This window comes from Myiozetetes cayanensis, unplaced genomic scaffold (assembly GCF_022539395.1).
Source record: "Myiozetetes cayanensis isolate MyiCay16 unplaced genomic scaffold, myiCay2020 scf9, whole genome shotgun sequence".
Classification (NCBI taxonomy): Eukaryota; Metazoa; Chordata; class Aves; order Passeriformes; family Tyrannidae; genus Myiozetetes; species Myiozetetes cayanensis.
Window position 1 is genome coordinate 28900993 of NW_026088185.1, and position 20620 is coordinate 28921612.

A 20620-nucleotide genomic window follows, 5' to 3' on the forward strand; every position below is an offset into this window, starting at 1 on the left:
GGATGGCAATTCCATGCTTGTCTGATACGGCGACACTCGCTCACCTGTCCATGCATGTGGCCCTCTAACCTTCCAGCTCCCTTCCACGTCCGTTCTCCTGCCTCAGAAGCTTCTTCACTGACCGCTTGGTTTCCTACTCCCTTCTCATCCTTTTAACTTGCTTTTCCTTTGCAACCTGGTGTCTTGCAGTCCTCTTCTTTGCTAGCTGCTCGACAGAGCTCCTCAGATGTCCCAACTGCTGCGGATCTTGTCAGTGCAATAGAAAAGTTGGTCAAAACTAAGCTGGTAAGTTTAGTGTTGTGAAAACTGTGTACACAACAGGCCTGATGTGACTCTAGGGAAGTGCTTTAAAGGCTACCTCTTGTTTCTGGTTTCCTTGCTTTCTACCTTTCATCTGCTATGCTTTTATTAACCCCATGTGCTCTGCTTCTCAGTAGTGTCTAATATTTTTGCTCCCCATATGAGATGAAGCCCACATCTCACGTCAGGTCTGTGCTGCACAGTCACTTCTGGAGTGGGCTTTGCAGAGCATGAGCTATTGTACTGTTCTCTTTCTGGGGTCTTGTTGGTATTCAAATATTTTCCACAGTGGGATGTTTTGTTTTAAAGCTTGTTCTAAGGCACAGGAGTTTTACTGTGTGAATTTGTTTGGTATTACGGTTTCTCTTTTAAAAAGATCCTCTAAAGAGTAGAACTGCTTGAAGTACCACAGCTGTGCTTTAATTTTACAAAGATTCATGTGGCACTTTTAATCTGCCTTGTCAACTCTTTCTTACAGGGAGTGGAATAAGCAATAAAAATGCTTTGGGATTAATTTGTTCAAAAATTTCGGTGTCATACACTCTCCCTGTCTGATCCCATGTCTGTTGGACAAGGGGTAAATCCTGTTTCATATCCTGGCTTCTCTTAAGTTTTCCCTAAGCAGTTCAAAATCTTAAAATCAAAGCTAAACCTTCTTCTACAAATTCCAGGGCCTCTAAAATTAGCTAAATGCTTTCTCTGAACAACTTTAAAGCAGGATTATGATGGGCCAACAAAGGTTCATTTTCTTACATATACTGGAACTGTGAAGAGAGAAAAGAAAAACAAAAAACCCCACAGTGATAATTAAATTACTGCAGCTCTGTGCAAGCAGTTTTATTTAGTGAATCATTTCAGGTGGTTTTGGTATTTTCTTAGTTTGACATATTGGTATATGGAAAGACTCAGCGTTTGTAGACTGCTTGATAAGGAGTGATGAGTGAAGGAGTTCTTTATGGGAAACCAAGAAGGATATTCCCAGAAAATTTACTCAAAATAATTTTATTCCATCGAGGGACTAACAAATTGAAAAGTATTTCATTAATCCAGTTAGACACATTTTTGGAGGTTATTTTATTTTCTCTCCCCCGCGTACCGTCTGTTAGACCATTAAAATTACTTTCCAGGGATTTGGGGGAAGCTTTAATTATTATGGAATGTTACTGTGTGTCCGTCTTTCTGTTTCTTTTTGTGTTTTACTTTACTACAAGAATCCCCATTCAGCTTTTGGCAGAGAGTCTTTGACCACATGTAGCCTAACAATAGTCCTGATTGAGACGTTAAGATATTTCCAGGTTGTTTTGAAATAATCTGGAAGAGTTTTCTCAGAGCTACTGGAACATCTTTTTCCAACTTCTAATAGAAGGACATTTTCTCTGGTTTAAGGTGTTTTTTTTTTTTTTTTTTTTGGGGGGGGGTCCTACATCAACCTAAAATTAGTCTGGTTGTGTTTCATAAGTTCTGCAGGAAAGTGTTGCTGAATACTCTGCTTGGTTTTAACTGTAGTGTTGATTGCAGAACTGACTTGAATACTTATGCTGGAGTTCAAGGACAATGCTTATTCTGTTTTCTTCGGGTTTTTTTTAGACCCTTGAAGGAGGATCTTACCGAGGAAGCTTAAAAGATGCCACTGGCTGCTTAAATGAAGGAATGACACCTTCAACGCCCCCACGGAACCTTGAAGAGGAACAAAAAGCCAAAGCAATGAGAGGCAGAATGTAAGTTGTATTGCTGGTTCTTCTTTCCAAAATATGCACCCAAGGAGACACAAAGCACCACTGAAAGAGTGAATGAACATGGAACTGGGAGTAAAACTGTGTTACACTTAAAAACACTTCATAAAAGCAATTCCACTCAGGAAGTTCATCATCATTCTAAAATGTACAACTTTTACCCCAGATAGCAAATATCTAGTGCTGTAAAAGCCTCTGAACAGCTCGACAAGTATTACTGAGATATTTGTATTGGTAATTACTTCATTGCCAGCAGTGAAACCAGCTCTCAGAGGGGTAATATGTGGTTGACCTTGTTAGCTACCTTCAAGGAACAGAATAGAGAATCCTACTAGGATTTTTTGAATGAGATAGTAATGTTTTTGCTTTAGTTATTAGCAAAGGAAGGGACAGGATTCAGATGCATTTGTGGTGCACCACTGAAGAGAAAGCTTCATTTGGGAAACCCCCATGTTCATGGTAATGGGAGAGAAAAGAAATGGTGACGGCTCATGAAAGTTGTTTTTTTTAAATTATCTGTGCACTCCCTTAAATGTAAAAAAAAAAAATGCTTGTCCCTTCAAAACCAATAATGATTAAAACATTTCTTAAATACATAGTTCAGCTGAAGAACACAGAGAACTGGAGAAACAGAATCAAGAATTATATGAAAGAGAGCTGAGGTAGCTGTTTTCTTTGTATCACCTCTGGTGCTAACAATGGTAACTGCAGCGATCTAATCAAACAGAAGATTGAGGGGGAAAGTAACATTCCATACAGCTCTCACTGGAGTGTGGAAAGGTGAGAGGTGGAAGAAGAGCAGCCCATTTGGGAAAGATGCCAAGCAGGGAAGGAAACGAAGCTGGGGAGAACAAGGAGGCCGTTAAGACTAGAAGAGGAAGTAGGAGCAAAGTGTCACAGGTCTGTGAAAGCCATCGTTTGCTCCTGCAGTTTGTTGTAGGAAGCCAGAGAAGTGATAGATACAGTGAAGAACTGGAGCAACTCCCAGCAGCAGACAGGGACATGACACTCCTGGATGTGTTTCTGAATGGGAGAAGTTTCCTACTAGGCAGCTGTCAGCCTTCCTGCAGGGAACATCTCTGCCCATGAATGTCTCCTAAAAGCTCCTCAATGTTGCAAGTTCTGGACATTCTCTAGTAGCAATTCATTAATTAGGTAACTGACAGGAAACTGCAGGTTGCAGTTATAGTGCAGAGACCTCTGGCACTGTAAGCAAAGTTACAGGAACACAGGAACACTCTCTAGCGTGTGAAGCTTCTGGCAGAGGAACTGCTAGCGTGTTACGTGTAATTAATTAGTAGCTGCCAGAATTCCAAACACCAGGATGTTTAGGAGCACCTGCTAGTGGCTTTCAGCACAAGACATCTGTCTCTCCTCCAGCTCCTTTGTGTCTGTGTTCTGTATCTCTGCAGCTTCCTGGGCTTAATTCCACAGTCATGTAAGGCAGCTGAGCTCCCAGCTCGAGCTGTGATCCCCCATTCCCCCACAAAACAGCAGCTGAACCCTTGCACAGGCAGTAATGTCCTGTGTCCCTGGCAGCACACATGTGCCAGCAGCTGGCCCTGGTTTTAGGAAAATCCTATTCCATCAGGCTTGATTGCTGCATTTCTACAAGCAGGAAGACCATAGTCTTATTGAGTGTCACTGTTCAGTATGGATTGAATACAGAGTTACTAAAATATCCAGATATTCAGATTTAATCAGAAAGTGAGGAGGCTCTACCCTTGTGTCAGTCTGTGCTGTTTTAAATACAGCTGTGTAGTCAATACTGCTGGTGATCAGGGCACTTTGCAAGCAACTGCCTGCCCTTGCTCCATGTTATTAGAGGAGAAGATGAGTGAACTTGAATTTTTGGCTGCATACATCCTAGAAACCTTAAATTTGGGAGCACCTCTAAAATACTGTGTCAGGTAGGCTTCATAGAATGAATAGAGATGGTTAAGGTTGATTTTTCTGATTGCTAGGAAGAGGGGAGCTGAGGGAATGCTGGTCCTGAGTTTAAGGCAAGCAGTGGAGGTGTAGACCCTGGATCCTAATAGAGATGTAAATGTGCAAGTTTCATCTGTTGACCAGAAACCTGCTTGCTGCAATGATTTTTAATAAACACCCACGTGCCTGCATGACCTGCAGCATTATGTACTACAAGCACCCGCTGCTTCATTTTTAGAGCAGAATTTGGCCAGATAACCTTGTAGGAGGGAAAGGTTCTCCGCATCCCCTCGGCAGCTCTCTGTGCTTATGGGTAGCAATGCAAATGGAGGGTGGTGCAAGCTGAAAAGTCCCTCCCGGCACCTGTCCCCGGGGCAGAGTGGATGTGGCGAGCCTTTCACAAGGGCACGGTGGGTCAGCCAGCGAGAGGGGGCTGTACAGCACACGCCTGCTCAGGCCACATGGTGCTGGGCTGTGAAAGAGCAGCCTGTTGCCTTTCGCCCTGCACGTGTTTGCTGCCCAGGCACACAACTTGGCAGGGCACTTCGGAGAGCACAGGCATCTGGTGTGGCCGCTGCCAGCCCTGTCTTCTGCCAAGGGGGATGGATTTCGCTCTCAAAGGAACAAGAAGCTGTTTGACCTTTTCCTGACATGTGTCCTAAGAATCGCCTCCGCTTTGTCTGAGCAAGAGACACGTTGGGAGCACAGCAGGAGCAGGATTTATTTTCTCAGTAACTTCTCCTAACTAAGTCTCTCCTTGCAATGCTATCCTGTTTTCTTTCCCCTCTAGGTATTTTGAACCAGCCTTTTATCTTAGCACTGTTTGCCCTCAGCCCTATCACTTCAAGTGGGTCAGTCTGCTGATTGATGTGGACATGAAGGCACTCCTCTATCTAGTTAGCCTTGTTACTGCTGCAGCAAACTTGAGCACAGATGGAGTTTATTTGTCACTGTGCCAAATCTATGTATTGGCGTAATTGAGAGACAAACTGTCTGCAGCAAGCTGTAACTTTTTGAAATTGTCCTCGAAAGAACATGATGTGATTAGTCAGTTTGACTTACATAGGAGGGGCTTTTTTTAGCTTGCTGTTGTTTGCATGCATCAAGCCTTCATTAGGTGACTCTCCTACATGGGATTATTAGCTCTGAAATCAGTGTTAAAATATTCAACACCCACACAAAGATTACCTAGTCTGAAAGACTAAGCTCTTAGTTATGATGGGAGAGGGGATTTGTTTTCCAAGTGTTTGAAAATTATGAATTAAAACTTAATGGATGACTCTTGGGCAAAGCCAGAGAGACTGGGGCAAGAAATCCTCTCCTGCTTGCTGGAAAATGGGTCAGAACATGTCTCCATTGTTCTCAGGGGGGTTGTGTAGGGGATGGAGGAGAGGAGGTTGGGGAGGGGTAGCTCAAAGTACAGGCAGCTGGTTGTGCACCATCCTGGGCTGTGGGGGCAAAGAGGGATAGGAAGAAAGAGTGGTTAAGAAAATTTGGACTACCCTGACCTGAAATGTGACATTTTTGTCATTTACATTCCACTGAGCTCTAAGTGAGTGACAAGTGACACATGTTATATGATCTGAGTGACAGTGGGGGTTTATGGTGAGGTCATATGTGGTAAGAGGAGCAAGCATCAAGGAATGTGGTCAGATATGTGTGTGTTCTGTTTTAATATAGGTTTGTCTTAAATGAGCTGGTACAGACTGAAAAAGACTACGTCAAAGACTTGGGAACTGTTGTGGAGGTGAGCTGAAGCAAACCCTGCTATGCAAAATGTTTTGCCACTAAAAAGCACCATGCTGACAAGTGACAACAACAAAAAATACAGCATGAGAAACAAACTGCTTTATTTTGCACACTGCTTCCATGGTCCCCTTCTCATGTTGACAGAAACAAGAAGAAATGCCTTTGGATATTATTTTTGTTTCCATCTAACAAATGTTTTATTTTAGGTTCAACTCCAGTGTGCAAAGGTTTTTCTTGGCTACCCTGCTTGTGACAAACTCCTTCTGCTGTAATGCAGCCTTGGGGGCAGTGGTGGGGAATTGTGCTCCTACCACTTATTTCATGCTTTTCTTCCTGTCAGGTTGAATAATGGTAACAGATACTTATACTTGAGTTTGCACCTGGGCTAATGGTTCTGTGTCTGAGTACATTTCTAGAAGGTGGGCTTGGATCTATGTTGAGGCGCATGTGTGGCCCATGGATTATTGTTTTGAAAAAAAAAGCTTGAGAGAAACTAGAGTTTGGGGTTTTTTTGTGTTAAAAAACAGTCTTTTTTAAAAAATTTCAACTTGTGAAGTTCCCTAGGGATCACCTGTCAGATCCAACTGACTTGCAGGGTCCATTTTTTTTTCCCAGCAAGGACTGAGATCTGGAGGCATGTGATTCACTAGTGGCATTCACTAGTCCAAGGAGAATTATCTGATTTTCAACAGCTATCTGATTTTCAACAGCTTCCAAACTTGAAGACCTTTGTGTTATGTTCTGTTTATATCATGCACCACTGACAAACCTGACAGGGCTGCAGTGCTCCAAAGGCTTACAAATAAACTCTCAGGAGGTGTGAGAAATCCTGTTCATGTGACTCTTTAAACTTACTGCTTGGCTTTGTGCTCTCACAAAATACTCAGGGTGATGAATGGATGAACTCTGTACAAAGTTCTTTTTCCTCTTACTAGAGAAGCCAGGCTTGATAAACTACTTTGTTTAACTTTTATCTTACATTTGCACTTGTCACTTCAATTACATCTAATAGTGGTTTGTGTAACTATTGTAGATATTCTAAACAAATCCTTTAAAGTTTTCTTTTAAGCAAACTGTGTAACTTAAAGTATCTAGTACGGTTTCTGGTTTTAAAGTGTACAAAAGATATTTTAAGCATGCTGACCACTGATCCTTAATCCTAAAGGGCTTCATGAAGAGGATGGAAGAAAAAGGAGTTTCTGAAGATATGAAAGGGAAAGACAAGATTGTATTTGGCAATATTCACCAGATCTATGACTGGCACAAAGAGTAAGTTTTTGGTTTAGTTCCTTTTTAAGCACCTTTCTAACCACTGTGCATAAAGGATTGGGCTAGATGGTGTCTGTATGTCTAAGCTGCTTTTGATGGAACACCAGCAGGCCATTCAGGGCTGAACTTCCAAAGGATGTTGCCTCTCTTTGAATTGTCTCTGTTGGTTTGTAAGTGCTGCTTAACAACTTCACAAATCATGGCCACCTTGAATCCTGAGAACATGGTCTCATTCATGTGCTTTTAGCCATGGTTTTACTATACACTAAGTCCTGATACAGAGCTTTGTCTACCCAGCCAAAACCAGCACAACTGCATGATGCAAAGCATCAGTCTTACATGAAATCATTTTTCCCAGTGAAAAAAACCCAACTTTGGTGGGCTATAGCTTTGCACTGCCTGGCTTCTTGGGAGGGTGTTTGTCATGCTGTCTCTGATCACAGATACAGCTGGTTCAAACACTGTGCTAGGAGTGCTGGTCAGTATGACAGAAATGCTGCACACAGGAGTCTGCTCTCTGTCAGGACTGTGCTGCCAATGGCTCTGCCACTCCTTGCTGGGGAGCCACAACAAGAGGTTTCACTGGGAGATACACTGTGGTCCATCCACAGGTCCTGACCTGTGGCTCATAAGCATTCCCAACATGGCTCTCGGAGAGTTGCTGCTTGTGGGGTATTTGCTGGATCCTAGAAAAGCTATTGAGGCTGCCATAATTATGTTTAATGGGTCACAGCTGTAGGCTTAGTTCATCCTACTGATGTGCCATAGCAGTGCTGGAAAGTCATGGTTTCTTTCCTGGGTTGTGTGGTTCTCAGCAACATGAGCATCTTCACGTGCAGCTGATTGGATTGTGAAGGCTGACCATACCAGTGGTGTTTGGCTAGAAGGGCGATAAAATGCAAATTCCTCCAAGATCCTTCTCACATGAAAGCCCTGACGTGCTTTGGCCTAGTTGATGCTTTTGGCTCTGAGTTAGGAACTCCATTCACTGAAAATCTTACTCATACAAGTAGATTTTGAAAAGCTGCTGCACACACAAACCCTGGGCCATTTCTCCTGTAACTTTATGAACAACAGTCTCTTGCTTATGGACAATATGATCATCATTTCAACTCTGCCACTCAGAAATACTCTACAGCTCCAACTAACTAGAATTTGAGCATGCATGTACAGACTTGAGCAATGGACACTGGGCTGGATCTTCCTGCAACTCTGGACATTTCCCTCACCCATGAAGCACAGTACCCTTCCCATCTTGTGTCCCATAGGTGCTTATCTCATAGCCTGGCCTGTCTGTATGTTCTGACGGATGACCTTGTGAGCACAAGCTAAGAAATGTCAGGAAAAGTTTCACCACATATTAAGTTGATGCCTGCAATAGAGTGTTCTACCAGAGCCATTCCTTGTTTAAGTGTGATGGTAGGAGTTTTCTGTAACACATAGGAAAGGATTCCCTATTTTTAGTTCTGCATATCTAGGGCAAGAAGTCTATTTAAATGCAGATGAATGTAACATTTATAGAGGACTGAGTTATGGGAGCAGCTGTATCTAATGGTAGCAATGGGGATTTTTAGTTGAGACAGCTGTCCAAGTTGCATCCTTTTCTTGTGGTTCTGGGATTTCTTGGGACCAGACCATTGCAGGCATGTCCTCTCCCCAAATCTGGCTACTGTAGAGACAGAAATCCTGAAGTGAAAAAGAGTAAGTTCGTGGATAGGGAGATTGTCAGAATTTTCCAACCAGATAGAAAAATCTAGCAGTATTTCTGAAGTTTACTTTAGCTGATTTTACCTCACTTTTAGGCATCCCAGTGTATTCTTGATAAGGGCGTTTGAACTGGAATGAGTGACCTCTCCAAAGCTTCAGGCCAAGATAGAGATGGTGTTTATGAATTGCATATTATGATTTATTATGAAATTAAAAACAGTGACAAATGGAACATATCGTAACTCCACCAGCAAAACATGTTGACTTGTTCATTCAAGTGGAAACTGCTGCATCTCTTTCACATTGACCAGTAGTCCAAATCTGCTCATGCCACTGAGAACTTCTGGTTAAGCTTCAGTTGAGTTTTCACAAGTATTTTGGTACATGGAAAAGTTTTACTTTGGGACTTCTCAGTGAAGGAAAGCAACTCTTGCAATTAATAATCGGCACTTTCTGAAAACTGAAACCACTGTAACAGTAAAGAAGAGCAGACAGTTTGCAAGAAAAGACCTCCACATTTCACAGCTCTCATCTAATGCTTTAGAGATCCCACCATTAAGGGCTGAAGCCAAGCTTACCTTTTCATTTATTATTGAATACTGTAGCTAAAATTGTACTGACATATCTGAAGGATGACTAGTTTGCTGCTGGGATGGCCTAAAGAAGTATTCTGAAATGTTGATGTCCTTTCTTTCAGCTTTTTCCTGGTTGAACTGGAAAAATGTCTTCAAGAACCTGACCGTTTAGCACAGCTTTTTATTAAGCATGTAAGTTTTATTTTGTTACCTATATTATACCTTATACCTATAAGTACAGTTGTCATTTAGGGTGTGATGACTCCTTTCCGAAAACATCTGTTTGTTTACTTTTACATGTCTAAACCTAATTTAAACCTCAAGTATCCCTTTAGTTATGCATTTCCAAGTGTGCAGCTGAATTGCACTAAGGCATTAATTGATTGCCTTCTTGCAGACAACTTATTTTGGGGGCAAAATTGATGTGACCAAGGACATCTACCAGAATACAATTATGGCAGGTACTTGCCAACTCCTACAATTTACATGTTCATGTAATATTAGCCAGTGTACAGCTCTGCAGCAAATTTCAGACCTGCCACTGTGGGTATGACACCTCTCTCTAGCTACCCCCATGGAACCTTCCCCTTGCCTGAGGTGCAGAAGTCTAAAACAGAGCCAGTTACCAATTTTCTTTCTTACTTCAGCAAACTAAATCTTTGATTAAACCAAAAATAAGGAAGACCAAGCAGAACATCATAGCAGTTCTCTGCCACCCTTCAATAGCAAAACAGTAGCCAATATCTCACCAGGCTGCTGTGCCTCTTGCCTTCACAGGAGCGGCGATTGCACATGTATGTGGTATATTGCCAAAACAAGCCGCGGTCTGAGTATATAGTAGCCGAGTATGAAACATACTTTGAGGTAAGCACGGCCCATTGCACATTACTACTGCTTACAGCTGGGAGTCCTGGTCAAGGAGACTACTCTGTAACCCGTGGGGTTTGTCTAAAACAAACTCTGGAGGATTTTAGTACTGCTCATGCTGCTGAAGTCTCTGCTCTAGGGAGAAAACGTTATTATTTAATTGATTTCAAATTCTCATATTGTTAACATCTATTAAATATTTAATGCAGTGCTGACTGTGTGTGGCCCTTATAGTGGCCTTGCACTGATTTCTGTCCCAAAGAAAATATGACTTTTTAATCAGTAGTCTACAAACAGGGGAGGAGGTAAAAGCTGCTGGAGCTGGGTGGTGCCTCTCATAAATTCCCCATAACTTTGTCTGTTTCACAAAGTCTTTGGGACTAGACACATTTAGATAGTACTGTGAAAGAAGCTTGTTTAACAAGAGAAGATGTTTCCTTTTACCCCAGGATGTGAAGCATGCTTTGCAGGACTGATTTGTGAGCTAATCCTGCTGCAGTGGAAAGAGTGATCTTCAGACCTTCAGTCCTGCTCAGTCAGCTCAGAGGGGGGAGGGATCCTGTGCTTTCCAATGCCTTCCAGCTCAGTCATGACTTTTACCCAGTCCTTGTCTAACTAGGATATGCCAGATTTTTAAATCCTCAGAAATTCCCCCTTGTAAACAAAAGATTAAGAACAGACCAACTTTCTGTGGAAATAAGCCTCTGCTGAGACATTTTATAGTCATCTCTGTCTTACTCTGTGATTGTTTGCAATTGTTTGTAATCCTCAATTTTTAGGAGGTTCAACAGGAAATAAGCCAACGGCTAACCATCAGTGACTTTCTGATCAAACCCATTCAAAGAATAACTAAATATCAGCTTCTTCTCAAGGTGAGTGGAAAGATCCAGTTTGGACTAAACTAAAGTCTGCATGTTGCATTAGGTGGTCTTATTTTAAATCAGCCTTAGACTTAACTGAAGAATAAATTCATCACATTAAGAGGAAAGAGGAGTCTGCACTCTGGGCATACAATGACAGAGGCCCATGGAAAATGTCCAGAGGGCACGAGGGCCTCATCTGTGCAAGCTGTTTGTAATTTAGGATAGTAAACAGATTTTATTTTTAAAAAATTTTCTTTGGGGATTTTCTTATAGAAGAGTAAACTTCAAATAGGAATTTTCTTCCTCTGAGGTTTAAGAGCAAACTTTCAATTTCTGTTTAAATTGAAACAAAGATACACAAGTGTGTTAATAAAGTCTGTCTTTGGTGCTGAATCGTGTGCTTTTAGTAAATGCTATAGCCTCCCTTTCTGAATAGCTAATTTCAAATTACCCTAAGAAACTTATTTCCAGAATATTCTGGCATCTTAAAATTTGGGGACCTCCACACAATTTTTTTTCCTAAGGAGCTTGACCGCTGTGTGTTATGCTGACTTATCCAGGATGCCAATTAATCAACATTTCTGAAAATTCATCCTGAGGGGTCTCAAACTAATATCTAAAATCAGGCATGTCTGAACCCTACCCTATAATCTCCAGCAGCACTGGAGCTCGGAGCTGGCTTCTGCTCTCTCTTGAACGAGCCTCAAGCAGACTGCCATCAGCCCACAGTTTGGTAATTGCACACTAGCAAAGAGACAGCAGCGTGTTCCCCAAAATGCCAAAAGGAAAAGCAAAACCTTCGTGTGTGTGTGTGTGGTCTTGTGGCTTAAGACAGGGACCAAGTGAGCATTCCCAAGGGCTAATCCCAGCTTTGTCCTTTTTTATGTGATGTTCTCAACAATCATCCGCACCCCTTTTCCGTATCTTTAAAGTGGTTGTGGCATTCAGCAATCTCTGCAGATGATTTTATTAATATTAGCAAATTTCTTCTCAGAAAAGGACACGTTGAATATGCCTTTTTCCTTTTCAAACTGGTGCCTTTTGTTCTCTCTTTCTGAAGTGCCTTTAATGCAAACCTTTCTGCTTTCTCCAGGACTTCCTGAGGTACAGTGAAAAAGCTGGTCTGGAGTGCTCAGATATAGAGGTACGTTTTCATGTCCTGGACAATAGTGCTAATGGCACTTTGTATGGAGGATTGAAAACCCCAGTATTCCTTTGACAATAGTTGAAGATCCTGCTGGTATTCTAAATGTGGTTTTTCTCTTGGCTTAAATCAGAATTAAAAGATGATGGCACAGTCCTACGTTTTAGGTGCCCCATCCTCTTTTTAGACATTAGCACACATCTTCAGAGCAGGGGGGCCTCATCACGAATAACTGACGGCAGCAATTGTGCTATTGAACTTTATTGTTTGACACTGGGCTTTTAGGAACCCTCTGATTCTCTTGTAATAATCCAACATCCTTTTTCCTTAACAGAAAGCAGTTGAACTAATGTGCCTTGTACCAAAACGTTGCAATGATATGATGAATCTGGGCCGCCTCCAAGGCTTTGAGGTATGTATTGGCATTCTGTTTATAATAATAACTAGGCAAGGAGAATTATTTTATCTTTCTATGATTGTCTCTTCTCCAAGCTGTTAATTTAGCGCTTTTTCTTCTCCAGTGCTGAGCTGCAAGTTTTGATGAGGTGTCAGAGGTGAGGGCGTAATATATCTCTCACTTTAAACTTGTGATAATCTATCTATTGTTTCTTCAAAATGGGAGGTCTCTAAAAGCTTCTGCAAGCTTTAATGAGACTTCCTGTAGATATAGTCAGAGCAAAATAAGTGATGAACCAACCTGCCCTGCCTGTTTGTAAGGTCACCTGGCATTAACACGTTAACAGCTCTGACTGAGTTTGGCATCATCCAGGAGGGGACTTGTGAGTTACAGCTCCACAGGTTACAGCCTGTAGTTTGCAACTAAGCCAGTGTAGGCTTTGGTGAGATGTCTTATCTCCAAAATGAAGTAAAATTTGTCTTACTGTCTTATGCACAGGTAGGTCCTGGTTTTTTGCACCTTCAGAGGTGGTGTGTCATTGACTGCTGGCTTAGGGGGGGATGCAGAGATCATGACTAGAGAGAACAAGGCACTATAGTAACCAATAATGGGAACAGTGTTTGAAATGAAGCATACAAAACAGTCTGCTTTGAGACCTCTTGCTTTTGATTTTATATGCACAATCAGTGGCAATCAGAGCAAAGAAAACCTGTGTTATTTTTCTTAAACTGTGGTCACGATTTACTAGATTGCTGCTTTGATAGCCTGGAGGGGATATGTCTCACACAAATAGGATGCTGCCTGGAAAACTTGGGCTGCATGAAACATAGCAGATCTTGTGGGACCATGGTGGGTCAGGGTTTGTAATGGTGGTGCCTTGTCTGCTTCTCAGGGCAAACTGACAGCTCAAGGCAAGCTGCTGCAGCAGGACACCTTCTACGTGACAGAGCAGGATTCCGGAGTTCAGTCTCGGCCCAAGGAGCGTAGGGTATTTCTCTTTGAGCAAATAGTTATCTTCAGTGAACTCCTCAGAAAAGGATCTTTAACGCCAGGCTACATGTTCAAGAAAAGCATAAAGGTAAGAAACGGAGAGGGAGAGGCATATTCTGTCTGATAATGCTTCCAATTCTGTAAGAAAATGCTTCCAGTTTTCTATGCTGTGAGACTGGTTCATCCTGTCATATGTGGACAGCAATGTGCAGGAAACATTTGCATCCTTTCAGTGGATCAGGAGCCATTTAAAACTGTCTCTAAATAAACCACTGGATGTCTAAATTTATTGGGTAATTTTTACAGAGAACACAACCAGGGCAGGTCCTGTGTCATTCATAGCTCTGAGTTAGCAAATATTGCTACGAAGCCTGCAGTAGTCAAAGGAAGCATGCAATAATCACTTTTAAGTGTGATAATAAAAGGTAGGGGAACATAGAGTATCAAAAAGAGTCATCTTAGGTCAAACTGTAAGTCAATACTAAACCTTTATGTGACATTACTGGAAATACTCTTCCTTAATTCAGGGGAGGGCTGTTAGTTCAAATGTGAATGTTGCAAGAACATTTCAAAAACAAATAAAACCACACATAGTTCTGCAAATGCAGCTATGAGGAATGAAAAAAACCAGCTAACTCTAAAGAAAGCTGTAAGAAATTAATTTTGGGTTTAAGTAATCTGTCCAGATTATGGGGCTGGGAGTAAAAGTAAAAACTGAAAGTGACCAGGAAAAAAATTGTTTGTTTAAGAGGTTTTATGTTTGTTTAACAAATGCAAAGTTAACCTCTGAAATGGTAAATGAAGATGAATGAATGCTGCACATCTCCTGGTAGAACAGCCATTGCTGTGCCTGCAGAAAGAACAAAATCACTGGTTCATTTGAATTTCTTGATCATTCAAAGCTGAGAAACCAGTCTGGGATTGATTTCCTTTTCAAAGATACAGGTTAAAAGAGATGTGAGAGAATGCTCCCACACAATCCCAGATTGTGTTTGCTCTAAATTTTAAATGGCACATTAATATGAAATAGAAAAGAACAATATCAGGTGAAATAATGCATATTAACAATGTATAGCTAAACAAATCTATGATAAACAGCATATTTACTGAAATGAGGGCATCTTCTTGCCTGACAGAAACTGCAGCATTTACTGAAAAGCCTTCACCCATTTACAAGTCAGCGTATTTTATAGTTTCCAGCCAAATAACAGACTATAAAGAAAAAACCTAAAGTGTACAAATAAACAATCATCTTGATTTAGATGATCAGCTTTGATTTTATCTTTTTGCTGATTTAAATCGTTATTAAAGTTGGAGATGGAAATAGCATGAATCATTTTTACTTCAGTTTATTGTATGTATAACAATGAGGCTTTTATCTGCAGGAAACAATTCCTGGATTGTATATTGTAGATAAAGAGAGAAAAATAAATCTCTCCTAATGTCAATAAAATTAGCTTGCCTCAAGGGCATGAGTTGCTTTTCTAGTTAAACAGCCTACGAAAGGAACACTGTTCCCACTGCCTGAGTTTAAAATTTTTTGTGTGATAATTTTCCAGTTCCTTTTCTTCCATTTGGCAAAACAGGTCATTCTCCTGTTGAGTGCCTACAGCAAGTGTGGGATCCCCAGTGGCTCCAGGTGCATCTGTCCCAGCACAGGGGAGTCTGTGGAGTGTGGAGTCTGTGTGCTGGCAGCTCTCACACCTCTCACACTCTGACTACCAATCCCTACTTCAGCTTCACGCTGCTGTTGCATTTCTCTTGAGCCTTCCCACAGAGATGAGCTGTGGCTGACAGTGCAGCAGGACCATTCCCTATAGCAGGATCATTCCCTGCCTCTCTGGGCTGTGGGCATCCTCACCTCACAGTGGAGCCACCACCTGAGACAGCACCACAGATATCCCATTTCGTTCCTCTGTGTCACAGCCACCACTGAGCACTGAGGCCTCTCTGTTAGAGGAAAAAGTACATATGACTTCAAATGCAGCTGTTCTGGTCTGTCAGGGACATGAGGCTCCCAACTATTGTTCTCCAAGATCTGTCACGCTCAAACTGTGACAGAAGCTTCAGGATGATGTCCTACATTAGCTAAGAACCCTTTTTTATGCAGTGAGGTAGGTAGTGTTGAGAAATGGCACATCCCTTCTGGGATAATTCTCAGTTGAGTACCTTTCAGACTCTGAAAATACCTAAGCAGGAGCTTTGGCAAATGCATCTCCCTAAGACACAAATAGGAGATTTGAGACTCTGACCTACACGTCTTTTTCCTGGAGTCTTAACAGGATTGACTTGCTTGCTTTGGCTGTCAATCAGAGGAGAAAGAGCTCAGACAAAAAGGAATACCACTGCCCAGGCTCACTGTCTGTCCCTTTTCTTGTCCCCATGTCTGGGGAGTTCCTGCATGTATCTCTAACTTTGCAGGGACCAAAGGAAGTGGCTAATTCCATCTTGCAGTTTGAATGCTAGACAGAATTCCGATGTGGAGTGGATTTCTCCTATACCTTGACAGATACTCAGAGCAGCTGGAGACAGACTTCTTCTAGAGGAATGTTACTGCCTTAGTGTTCAGAGCTGTCTGCTTTTGACATGAAGACTCTCCCTCGCTTTTTTTTTTTTTTTTTTTTGAGAGGCTATGCCAACCTATTCTTGTTTCCTATCCAAAGTATCTCAGGAAAAGCTAAAGTTACAAGTACACTTAAAACAGAAACCTCACAAGGGCAGAACAGCAGCCAAAATTACTATCCATGTGATTTCCAGAAAGAGCATCTGTGACTACAGTCAAGTGAAGTGATTGCACACAGGTGACTCTAATCTGCAAGAAATAAGATCTGTTGGAGCATCAGGGGAAAATTTATCTTTTTTTTTTTTATATATATCTCTGTGCACAGTCCATTCCATTTTTAAAATACTCTACTGACTGAGATTTTCTTAACAGAGGATAAGAAATGTAAACATTTATTTAAATTGGAGGAATGATAGACTTTATTACCATATTAATAGGAACATTTTTGCTCTATTTATGTGTTACAGTAAACTTTTAGCACATCAGTCAGATCTATGTTACCTTAAAATAGAAGCTGTAATTCAAGACAAGGCAGGTGGGTGTTTGGTACATCTGTCAGAGCTTTATTAAGCATCATATTTAAGATTTAGATTTATCTGGGTAAATCTATATGAGGCAAATTCTACTGATTATGATCTGACAGTTTGTCATTGGACTCAGTTATTTTCAGAAACATTTCAAAACAATTTTGATTCTTGAGTAATGTTAACTCATGCTCCATGTAATGTGCTTACCTTGGCTTGTTTCAGATGAATTACCTTATCATTGAAGAAAATGTGGACAATGATCCCTGCAAATTTGCTCTAATGAGCCGGGAAACATCGGAGAGAGTAATTTTACAGGCAGCTAATCCAGAAATTCAACAAGCTTGGGTACAGGACATCAACCAGGTCTTGGACACACAAAGAGATTTCCTAAATGGTATGTACATGGTTTTTTCTCTGTTTCCCAAACCATGACACTAAATGGGATTTAGAATCTTTGTGTCTTTGGTTCCTCTATGAGAAAAACATTCATCCACTTCTTTTCATAACAGAAATTCCCAAGGAGAAAACTCCAGCCCAGCCTGCCTGTCATTAAACACTGTGTCAAGTGGTATCCACAGAGTAATGGGAAAGATTCATAATTTACAGCTGGTCTTTGAAAAGAGGCCACCTCAGTGCCACTGTACAGAGGTCTTTGTATGCCAGGACTGCCTGGTGGGAAGATGAGAATGGGAGAAGGGACAGGCAAGCCTGATCTGAACTGCTGTGTGGCCCTGGAGCCTGCCCTGAGAAGCTGCTGGAGCCCCATTAAAGACCACAGGTCATTCTGGCCTGGCTTTATTAGCAGCATCTCATGGTCTGGTTTTGGCAGCCAAGTGGCTCCCTCCTTAAGTAGGGGCAGGGTCCCTGTGCAGTTGCCCTGAATGTATCAGTCAGGATCATGTTCAGGTCTCAGGTCCCTCTGTGGGTGATACTTTTGTGCAAGATCCTTTAAAAATGCTGGGGTTTGCAGATCTGTGTCCCCTGGTGCTTTCCATCCTACAAGGAGATTTTTAATCTGATCCCAACCCAAGACCTTGTTGAAGCCAGGTTGCCATTGTATCTACTCAGTATCTCCTGCTTACTCAGAGCAAGGCTTATCCCCAGAACCTTCTACTAAACATCACCATGTGCTACAAGCTGAGGATGTGAGGGGGAATGAAGGCTGCCTCACCACCCATCCCCTTACAGCTCCCACCTCTGCAGGGGAGCAGCTGCTTTTAATTTAAAAAAAACCAAAAAACAAAACAAAACCAAACCCACAACCAAAAGAGAGGGCAAGGAAACAAGGGCAAGGGCTTGTTTCTCCTAGAAATGATGGGAGCTGTGCATGAACAGGGGACTTTCCAAAGTGTCAGCTTTGCTTTAGGAATAGATTTGGGATGGGTTGAAATAATAGTTCAAATTCAAGCTGTCTTCCCCAAAATAAACCCACAAAAACCAGACAAACACACACGACCACAATGGACATGTGTATTTTGAAAATACAGAGGAATCAAATTCAGTTAACAGTTTTAGCTTCTTCTTGCTCATGAATGGATGAAGGAAAGAGAAGGAAACAGGACTAGAGGAAGAATCTAAAAATAGTATTTCTGTTGTTTGTTTGGAAGCAACAAAGTTGAAAGCAACAAAGTCCAAAATTGGTTTGCACTATTCATTTCAAAATATTTTTTTTAGTGCAGCTTATATTAAAATTCTGCATTTAATAACTTACAACATGTCCAATAATGAAGCATATTTGCTTGAATCAAAGTGTGTTGGCTTGACACAATCTGTTAGATGTTTTGATTTTTGGGTTTTGGTGTTCGGTTTTGTTCATTTTTTGTTGCAAATTTGGAAAAGGCTCTTGCAGCTCACATCAAAGCAAAATTTCCCTTTTCTTCAACATGTAGGTTTTAAAAATTTTAAGTCAGCTTAATCTTACTTTTCAGAAGTTAACTGGAAAGGGGTTATATGAAAAAATTGTTTGTGACAGTTCAGAAACTACGGCTGAGCTGAGAAGGGAAATAGTGTTTCACCCATGATGGCACAACTTGGTATTGGGTTTTCATGAGTTGGAATAGAGAGAGGTTCATACAATCGAGGTTCATACAATCATTGTAAAATGATTCTTTAAATATACTGGTGGGATGAGCAGTCTTAAGTTCTCCAGTTTGACCATTTGGATGGTTTTGTGTCAGTGCAGTTGGCTTTGAATGAGGAATTACTGGAATAGAAATAAGCTATACTAATACTTAGCTACCGACCATTTTTTAAAAAAACCTTATGAGAACTCCAGAGGCACTGCTGCAGGCGTTTTCTGTTTCTTCCACATCTTTATTGCTTGGGCTTTTTTATTTTTTATATATTCACTCTTATCCTTCCAGGACTTACTGCCCTGTGAGACCCTTTTTCTACTGAAGCATCTTCATAGACCCTATTTAGCTCATCTTCTGTGAGACCAGCAAGCAATTTGATGGGATAGGAACATAATCATCACTATCTTTGAAGCTAAAATTTATATTAAAATACAAGCTTTAGGATTTACCTTAAACCTATAAATAAGATCTAAGAAAATTATATTGTATCCAGTAGAGCTTGTCCAGTCCAGAACATTTTAAGTGGCTTTTAGAATGTAATCTTATTGAGGCTGACTAATCTTTAAATACGTTCTTTAGCTTTGCATTTCATTAAAGCAGATGTTTTCTGTCTTTAAAATCATATTAAGTCCAGGCTGAGCCAATGCTGTGTAAACTTAATAACAAAATATTCCCTGCGAGTTCTTGCTCAAGCTGTTTCTTGATTTTCTCTCTTCAGAAGGGAAGCCCTAAAGAGTACAGGGCTACATTCAAAGCATCCACAGTTCATGAATGTAAAACTTTGTGCAATTACACTGTAATGTTCAAGTTTTTCATATTTTTTCTTGAAAAAGCAAAAACTGCTAAGCTGGAGAAACGGGCTCTGCACCGAAAGACTGGTTATTGTGACCTTTCATTTTGCTTTAAGAAGCAAGCTGTAAAGAAAATATGTCACTGATGGATGTATTTCGTAAGGAAAAAGCCATTCATCTGTACCTTTTTTTAAATCATGTTTTGGGGGACAAGTTGAGAGAGAAAGAAGAAATGCAAGTACCTACACTGTGATTTTGCCAGAAGCTTCTAAGAATACTAACAGATGTTTGACAGGAGGCTGGAAGCCAGGCATGGGTGGGATAGTTAATGGTGGAATTAGTATCACAAGTGGACATTCAACTAAATACCTTTTAAAAGCACTGAGTAGAATAGACTGTTTCAAGATAGATTGATAAATATTCATTCACATCTTACTGCTAAAGACTTTGCAGCTGAATCTGCTGTACACAGTAGAAAAATGTCACTGTCAAAGTCACCGTCAAAGTTCCCCCCAACCTTCCTTGCCCTCTGTGGCTGATCTGCAGCAGGACCAAACCATTTCCAGCTGCAGCTGAAGTAAGCGAGTGAAACTGGCAGTCACTGTGGCATAAATACAATCTGCTTTTGTGACAAGGGTCACCACGCAGGTTTTGGAGCCAAGTAATCTTCCAGATTGCTACAGATCTATGTTTGTGTCCTTTTGAAGAAAATGGTGATCTGGCATCCTCCTTGATTTTTTTTTTCCCCTTTTGTTCTTTAGTATGAAGTGATTTCTTTTTGGAGTTTTCCTGCCTTTCTCTGGAAGGAGAATGCTAGAGAGTACACTGTGTGGTGTTGAGCCTTTCTGTTTTTCTTTACTTTTCCTCTTGTTGGGAAAGACATTCCTTCTGTTGTGGTTCCCTGGTGGGGCTGATGCTGTGACATTGTGTCCTCTGTCTGCCTCTTGCTAGACTAGTCTCTCTGCATTCCAGTAGGTTTAGTCTGATACATGTACACAGTATTAATTGACTATAAATCATCCATTGAGGCCACATGACATACAAGAAACCAAACCCACAGGTCTGGGGATGGTAGTCTGAGCCCAGAAAATCTGTTCTTTTCCCATTCTTTGTGAGTCCCAGCCCTGATCCCTTCTCCTCC

General features: G+C 41.2%; 1 protein-coding gene across 12 annotated transcripts in view; it reads left to right on the top strand.

Moving 5' to 3' along the window:
- KALRN (kalirin RhoGEF kinase) overlaps positions 1-20620 on the top strand; it is a 502548-nt gene that overhangs the window by 447222 nt on the left and 34706 nt on the right. For 9 of the 12 annotated variants that reach the window (XR_007632104.1, XM_050340466.1, XM_050340463.1 and 6 more), the window contains 11 exons: positions 190-285; positions 1888-2018; positions 5643-5709; positions 6877-6980; positions 9385-9454; positions 10040-10126; positions 10909-11001; positions 12086-12136; positions 12471-12548; positions 13426-13611; positions 16836-17007. Coding sequence is in view for 11 of the 12 variants with exons in the window: in XM_050340466.1 (XP_050196423.1) it covers positions 190-285; positions 1888-2018; positions 5643-5709; positions 6877-6980; positions 9385-9454; positions 10040-10126; positions 10909-11001; positions 12086-12136; positions 12471-12548; positions 13426-13611; positions 16836-17007 (1135 nt within the window). In the remaining variant the exon portion in view is untranslated. The remainder of the gene's footprint in view (positions 1-189; positions 286-1887; positions 2019-5642; positions 5710-6876; positions 6981-9384; positions 9455-10039; positions 10127-10908; positions 11002-12085; positions 12137-12470; positions 12549-13425; positions 13612-16835; positions 17008-20620) is intronic. The other 3 variants (XM_050340467.1, XM_050340468.1, XM_050340473.1) reach the window with 1 other exon arrangement.